The sequence below is a fragment of the Musa acuminata genome, chromosome BXJ2-7, assembly GCF_036884655.1.
Source record: "Musa acuminata AAA Group cultivar baxijiao chromosome BXJ2-7, Cavendish_Baxijiao_AAA, whole genome shotgun sequence".
Classification (NCBI taxonomy): Eukaryota; Viridiplantae; Streptophyta; class Magnoliopsida; order Zingiberales; family Musaceae; genus Musa; species Musa acuminata.
In genome coordinates this window covers 12,282,640-12,291,024 of record NC_088344.1, presented here as the reverse complement: position 1 = coordinate 12,291,024, position 8,385 = coordinate 12,282,640, and the positions used below count along the sequence as shown (strand labels likewise).

General features: G+C 38.2%; 1 protein-coding gene across 1 annotated transcript; it reads right to left on the bottom strand.

The window, feature by feature from the left end:
- Positions 1-919: 919 nt before the first annotated feature.
- On the bottom strand, positions 920-1,923 carry LOC103991765 (uncharacterized). The gene is made up of 2 exons (XM_009411312.3): positions 1,705-1,923; positions 920-1,611 (listed from the first exon to the last, which is right to left on the bottom strand). The coding sequence occupies exons 1-2, from the start codon at positions 1,870-1,872 to the stop codon at positions 1,063-1,065; spliced, it is 717 nt and encodes a 238-aa protein (XP_009409587.1). The 5' UTR covers positions 1,873-1,923; the 3' UTR covers positions 920-1,062.
- Positions 1,924-8,385: the final 6,462 nt, after the last annotated feature.

The window sequence follows — 8,385 nt, the reverse complement described above, 5'->3', positions numbered from 1 at the left end:
AATGAAGATAATAAAGAATCCTAATATGAAAATGAGTCCTCCGGAAAGAAGAAAATCTTAAAAATCATAGTTTGACTTAGGGGGAGAGAAAGATATCAAGTATACTTTGAATACTCATGAGTTATATTTTAGGAGATTTTTAGAGAGAGTTAGAGTTTCATATATATCTAGATTTTAATAGCAGAATAGCAAACTGTGAGGTATACTTTAGGTGCTCTAGTGAGAGAAAGAGAAAAAATATTAACTTCTTCGAAATTTATGTGAGAGGTAATTAGATTTATATTTGAGAAAGGATAACTTATGAGTATTATAATTGATTACACATGATACAAATTTAACTTTTCATATCGGCTTTCTAAGCTGTTGTAGTCGGCAACACCAAAGTGACATGACAAAAGGTGTGTATCAGCTTAACCTATGACAAGGTAGACTCATGAGCCAACCTAAATGTGACTTGTGGGAGAAACACTACTTCTCACAATTTGGCTACACAGAGGCCCAGTTCAAATCTGAGATGAGTTTTCGATCAGCAAAAGAGACTCTCAGCTGCAATGAAAGTTCAAGTGGGGTTGATTTGGACTATATGCTATAGGCACTTGTGTCATTGTTGAAGACAGCAAGGGAGAACCAAAGCTTTCTGACCACAATCAACTTATAGTAAATGATACATAGTAAAAGCTGAAGTATAGAGAGGGTGATGAAGATGACAGCAATTTGCAAAGCCAAAATAGTAACTAACGAGAGGAATAAGCTGCTTAGTGACCAAACTCATAGCTCAAGAGTTATCTCCTTTGACATGCTATACATACTTGGGCTCTTTTGGGCTTTGATCAGCCTTCTTCCCTAAAGGTGCAATGTTCCCTGTTCTTTCTTCCAAGGTATGAACTAAGCAAGCATTGAATGTAGCAGTGACCAGAGGGAAGCAAGTTTTCAGAGCATGCTTTAGATGAAGGATACAGATTAAAGATAAATGGATCCCTCTGCACCAAAGAAGTATCAGCAAGAATAGAAAAGGCACCATTCATCCACCATCCCAATTCGCCACCCTTCCCACCACGTCGCTTACACGCAGTCCTTCCCTCCTATCTTCTCCATCATCACACCCACACCACCTTTCTCTTCCTCGTACACGACATCAAGGTTGTACAAGATCAAAACCATGGTGAGCGATGAGAAGACGACGAGGACAGGCCCAAATATCCACAGCAGAATGGGCAGCGCGGCGTAGAATAGCCGGTTCCCCACCGTGTTGAGAGTGAAGCCCTTCTCCAGCAGATCGCACACGTAGTCGGGGGTCACCGGGCACTCGTCGTCGAGGCCGCAGGCGACGTTGACGAGGAAGTTCGCCTGGTTGACGAACCGTATGGAGAGGGAGTAGCAGAGGAAGGCGAAGAGGAAGATGAGGAGGAGGGCGACGTACTTGAGAGACACCATGAACTCCCCATGCGCACCAAACACCGAGTCGTTCAGCGGCTTCTTGACGCTGTACGTGCTACTGATGACGGCGGCCAGGCCGGAGCACAGGAGGATGGAGGTGGTGGCCATGAGGGTCGATCCCATGATGGTGTTCCTGATCGTTTGCACCGCCAGAATGTTCTTCTTATCGTTGTCCTACGGCAAGATTCACATGAACAACAATCTCTCATCGTCATCAACAGAACACCGCAGAAGAGTTTTGTAGGTTGCAGAGAGATGGTCACGAACCTTGATCACGGCTTGCACCCAGAAACGCCGGCCGGCGGAGTTAATTCCAATTATAGTACGCAGCGGCTGCGACCGCACCTTGTGCCACAGCCAGAGGTGGTAGACGATGGGGAAGAGGAGGCCTAAGGGCACCAGTATGAGATCCAAATAGCTCTTCCTCCACTCCATTCCTTACTTCTCTCCCTTAGGGTAGCTCCTGTTGCTCCAGCGAACCAACGCGTTGCAGCTCCCGGTACTTATAGACACGGCCAGCTAAATGCAGATGGATGTGGGGCCATTTCCGCACCACCAAGACGACATGGCTGACAGCAACGACACTTTGTTCGATGATGCTCCAGTATTTGTGTCTTCAGCAAGGTTGATGTGTTCTTCTCAGTGGATGGTGGGTAGAACTTTCAGATCCATTGCCTTGTAAAACTGGACATCAAAGGCAGCAGCTACATAAGAATGATTTCTTAATGCTCAGTAAGCTTTCTCTCAGAAGGCTAATGATCATCAGAATGCGGAATGTTTTAATATCTGCAATGGAAGATGATATCGTCTCTCAACACTACTATTTGGTGTAGGTTTTCCTCTATGAGGTGTCTTAATTCTAGAAAGAAGAGCAACCTACTTCTGAGAAGGATTGATGATCTTGAATTCCTTAGAAGATAAAAGACCTAAAATAGTCATAACATATCAAATTAAGAAGTTTGTCGCTCCTGTAGGTCATGGCATCCAACATGAACATAAATGGTTGATGTTTCTGGCTCAAGTGGTAAATGACAATGCCTCCATTACTTTACGTTAGATGTCATATTCAACCCCGAGAATGGGCAGGATTTTATAGTTGAGTGGCCTAACAACGATTTGGTCCACTTCTATTCTGCGTCCAATTATAAATGCCACTAGTGATGGTGGGATGTAGGCATATATATCTGTGCATATATTTCGTGGCGTAGTTGAATATTAGCATATGCATCCCTCTAAAACCTTATATTTACAGATATAATCGTCAAATGTAGATGCATTTATAGCCAAAATTAGGGGGAGATATGAAGTTTGTCGAAATTTGCAAGGATAGATATGTAAGACCACCCAATCGTCAATGTGAGTTAGTGGCCATTGTATTTTAGTGAGATGGAAAGGTGTCTTAAACGTGGCTTGACTTAATTAGTAGTAGTTGTCTCACTCTAAGTGGGAGCGATGAGATAGAAGTGGAAGAGACAAACCACTTGTGAGATAAGATAACATTTGGGAATCCTTGTAATTGGCTGCATGATGTGTCAAACAGCATGCCCAATTAGGTGCAGATGCCAATCAATCTGTGGCAGCTCTCTACGCCATGCTCATGTGGATCACATAAGCTTCCTGTTGAAGATAAAGATGCACTGTTCAGATCACAAGAATGTGCCTGGGGATCCTCATGGAACCAACCACACTTGTTCATTGGAGGCATCAATGGAGTTGGAGCTCGAATCGCCCAAGAAGGTTGATGATGGTGAACCTGGACACTTCGGGTCTCCATCTTCCTTTCAAGCCTTGTAAAGCGAAAGGATCATGCTGATGCATGAACCCGGACACTATGTTGTGTCCAAAACATATGAAGATTGCTTTATTTTTCACTCATTAATATATATATATATATTTTTTTTTTTTTTTTCATCCTTCTCTTTCCTATAAAGAAATCTCTTGTCCCTCCTCTTGCAGAAAGTAGTGCACAAAGGAGGGAGATATGCTTTCCATGCAAGAGGCACTTGGTTTGGTCGTTCTTTCTGGAGAGTTCTATGAGTTGGGAAGAAAGGCAGAGAGTCCTCCTCACAATCTTTTTCTTTTGGTACTTCGACATCATAAGCCCTTCATTAACTTCTTTAAACTATGCTAAATATATATACTCAGACATTAATTGTAGTTCTTCCCTCTCCTATGATTTAGATAAGAATATTATTATTCCTAGTATGATCTTATTTGCTCGAGTTATGAATTAGTCAATGTTAATTAATTAATTTTGGAAACTCATATATTGAGTAATATTAAAATTAAATAATCTAATATTTCTTTATTAATATCTTAGATTTTTTATTGAAAACTTATGCTAAGAATTAGAAGTATTTCTTGTGCGTTACATGTTTTCTTTTATGTGTTTGTCCATAGTGAATTTGATTGATTAAAATAAAAATGACATGTTAAGAACTAGAGCATTACTTAGAGAACAAACCTAAAAGCTTTTGGGTTTTAGCTAATTATAATTCACCAGATTGTGTTAGTAATTCTATTTCATATTGTGGAGCTATTTTAAATTCCATGCTCCAAACATGACCCAATGCTGATCCAATCCACTGTAGCTGATCCATTTGTATCTTGGAGTCGGGTTCGGTGAAATCTGAGTTGCAATCATAGTTCGATCGATCATCGTTCAGCCCGATGGAGACCAACATATGGCTAAAGGTGTATTTGGGAACATACTTGAGATATGATATGACCTATTCTTGAAAATTTAAATCACATTTCGTGTAGATGCTATATTGTAAATGCTCAAATATTAATGCTATCTCGAGATAGCATTAGCATTTCAATATTCGTGAGATGTTATTATAAATAATTTTTAAAATTTTTAAAATATCCTATGATATTATTTAAAGTCATAAGATTACCGACTTGATTTAATGGGAAGTCAATATGATTATATTTTCTATAAAGTAAAATTTTATTTATTTATTTTTAAATATTTATTTTAATATATTTATTTATTTATTATATATCTGGCTCGTACAAATTTTTTTGTAAGATTATCATTTATTTATTTATTTTATTTTTCTTATTAATTTAAATAAAAATATTTATTTATTTTTGAATAAATATTTAAAAATTAGAAGGATAAATTTATCACATAATAATATTTAATAAAATTTAAAAATATAATTTTACCAAATAACACTTACGATAATATATATATATATATATATATATATATATATATATATATATATATATATATATATATATATATATATATATATATATATATATAAAATACAGTCTTTACCTATTCCATAATTACATGTTCACTCAAACCCGTTTAACCAAAGCTGGTCATGCTGATGTTAGTGAGTCCATTGTCATTTCCCAAGTAGCACTGAACCCTGGAAATGAAACATGATGATGTTCGTATAGTCGTATGACAACCCATCATCTATCTATCAAACTTGATGACCTCGGATTTCTGACAAGTTCTTTTATGAGTGAGAGAGAGAGAGAGAGAGAGAGAGAGAGAGAGAGAGGTCCTTCTGATACATGAAGTTTGTTTGTCTATGTAATCTATGCACATGTGTAGTCATCATTCTTTTCTTTGATATACTGCATGGTCATAATGAAATCCTTGGTCTTCTTCTTCATCGTCTTCGCTGATCTCAATTCCTCCAAAAACCTGAGCAGCTCTTCGAAGTGCTCCTCCTCGCATGGGATCTGAAGCCCGCCAACATGGTGGAAGCCAAACTCCTTTGCCACTCTCTCCATCTACGAACGGAACGTCAACAGGCGAAGGTAGCTTAACGGGATCACAAAGCGCCTCATCTCGTCCGCCATGTACACAACAAAGCATCCTTTGGGAACCACCATGCCTGCTGCGGGCTCATCGTCCAGCAATACCTCCTTCGTGCTCGACCGTCAAGATTTCTTCTTTCCTTTCATGCAAACCAACACCGACATCTTCCAACTCCGATTGACATAGTCGAAACCGAATAAAAAGAAAGAAGTTCAGATAGATGTAGTAAACAAAGAACATCGGACGAGATCTCAGACCACGATGAAGCTCAATGAAGGCCAAACATATGAATAAAAAGATCAAAGGGCTATGGAGAAAGATAATGTTCATTATTAAGGCTCAAGTCATTACAACTTATTGCACACTCTATAAATAGTCAGCATTACGTTCCGAGTTCAGATATAAAGAATAGTAGGGATATATAGAAATTATACGTGTTACAAGATATAATACATACATGTTACAAGATCAATCAAGATCATAAATCAAAGTTAATTATAATAATTCTCTATATCTAGCTTAAGAATGAATTAAATAGTTAAGGATTTGTGTAGGTGTACTTCCTTTAGTTGCTGTGAATGCATTATTCTCTAATCCAATCTTTTACTCCCGCGATCATAATCACAAATATGAATCGGTGCGATGACAATCATCCAACATTTTATATATATATATATATGATTGGTGTTCATAATTGTATACCAATCTTAAAACAATGTCGAGTAAATAGTTGGTGTACAGTGACTTTGTTAAAGAGTTTGCGAGTGGTTTAGCTACGTGGACGTGACTTAAACAAAGCTGAGAAATCTGATTAGAAACAAAATGAAAGTTGATAGTGAAAGACTAGATTAGCATATAGATAAGTAGTACAAATGTTATCACAATATATAATTGGAAGGGATGATTGAGAAATCTAAAGTTCACGTAGTAGGTGTTAGGACTCTAGTTAGGAGTGTTCTAATTGAAAGGGATATTCATGTAAAATCTATCTAGTCGACCTCTATTAAAAAGGTGAAGAGACCGACTAAAGATAGGATTAGTTTAGAGGTTGGTTCTTAGAGAAGTATTAGAAGTTGGTTAGAAGTAGAAGTCTTGAGTAGGAGTCCTATTATGAGTCTTGAGTATGAGTTCTAATTGAGTAGGAGTCTTAGTAGGAGTTCTATTATAAGTTGAGGTTTAGAAGCCCTATAAATAGTTATATATTCATCATCTTTTGATAAGAAAGAGATGAATATTTACAGCAACAACTTGGAAGAAGGAACCCTTATAGAGTTCCAAGGAGGTAAATGCCCTAAAGAGATAATCCTTAAGCTTAGAATCTGTAAGGGTTCTAATACTTGGTATCAGAGTAGCATTCTTGGCGTCTCGCTACCCTTCCACAACCATCCATCAGCCCTCCACAACTACCTAAAGCAATTCCCACAATTGCTTAAAAGGTCGTCACCGAATTTCGCCATCATTTCCACTACCGTGGATCATCCTTTGATCTCTCCATGAATTACAATAGGTTCTGGTTTCTTACCTTACTATTACTATAATTTAGTTATCCTTATTCAAAAATCCATCCATTAGCCCTCCACAGTTGCTCAAAGTAATTCCCACAATTGCTTAAAAGATCATTGTCGAATTCCACCATCATCTCCACCACCGCGGATCATCTTTTGATCTCCCTATGAATTGTAACAGGTTATGGTTTTCTACTTTACTACTGCTGTAATTTAATTATTCTTATTCAAAAATCTAAAAAAAATCATTCCTATATTACCGCATAAACTTTTCTTCGCAAAGTTTTTATCTCTACAGATGCACTATAGAATTCCAACCGCATAACATAGTTTGTTTGATCTTGCTATTGTATTTTTCCTATCCAAATCTCTACAAAATTTTTATGACAGCTTTGATACTTCCTAACAGCATATTTTCCTTTGATTTCATCAAAAAAATCTCAATATAAACTACTAACCTTTTACGTCCAAATTGCTACACTTTAGACGTAAAAATCTATTACAGTACCTTTCCGTGATCCTCAATTTTTCTAAACCTTCCACTACCCCATGCTATTAACTCATCAATAGAAAAAAGACAGAGACATCTCTGATCTATGGGCATATGCTATGGCTTCTCAAGATCCAATTGATATCAAATTTGAAGCATTGGAATCTCTGATTGAATCACGGTTTGAATCATGCTTAGAGGATAAATTACGCGCTTTGTTTGTAGAATTCAGAATTGGATAACCCCGGAGTCCAACCAAATTTCAGTGAGAAGAGAGTTTAGAGAGACCTCCAGAGAAGGAGGAATAGCCCTCGGATATGCTTCATCCATGTATGAGGGTGGACTTACCGTGATGGGAAAAAGGAGACCCGACGGGGTGGATTTCGCATGCCGAACATTACTTTTGCTACTACCGAATGTCGGATGATGCTATGGTGGAAATTGCTATCATCTACCCTGAAAGAGATACTATTCAATGGTACAATTGGCTGGAATATAATCATGAGGCTCCCACATGGAATTAATTTAAGAACGCACTGTTGAATCGTTTCGGACCTACGGAGTATGAAAATATCAATGGCCAACTAGCAAAGATTCTACAAAACTCTACAATTCAAGAGTACTAAATCAGGTTTGAGAAGTTATCCTACCTTACTCGTGATTGGACTGACCATCAATTGTTAGGAATATTCATCGAAGGACTCAAGCTAGAGATAAAAGGGGAGGTTAAGGCGCGACAGCCCAGTACCGTGACAGTTGTGAATTCTTTTGCCCGAATACGAGAAGAACGACTCAACCAAGATACTTGGAGAATGAGAATCTCTCCTAGGCTCACAGCATATAAACCTCCTTCTACTCCCAGCCATCCTTCGCTGCCCAAAAAATTGACAAGAGAAGAACTACATGACCGATCAGCAAAGGGTCTTTGTTGGCATCGCGATGAGCCGTGGAACCACGATCATCGCTGCAAAAGGGGTCACCTCCTACTGATTGAACCTCTTGAAGACATGGAGGAGGAGGTCCAAGAACATGAGGAAGAGGTCATGGATGAAGAATAATAGTCGGTTGATATTACGATGCATGCCCTTGTCAGTTACGCGAACCCGCAAACGATGAAAGTTAGAGGACTTCTGAAGCAACAACCTATCACCATTCTTATTGAC

Bases quoted from the DNA above. Each gene is read 5' to 3' on its own strand.
- LOC103991765 (XM_009411312.3), bottom strand. From the start codon at position 1,872: ATGGAGTGGAGGAAGAGCTATTTGGATCTCATACTGGTGCCCTTAGGC. The intron at 1,612-1,704 runs GTTCGTGACCAT...ATCTTGCCGTAG, and splicing joins GGGTGCAAGCCGTGATCAAG to GACAACGATAAGAAGAACAT.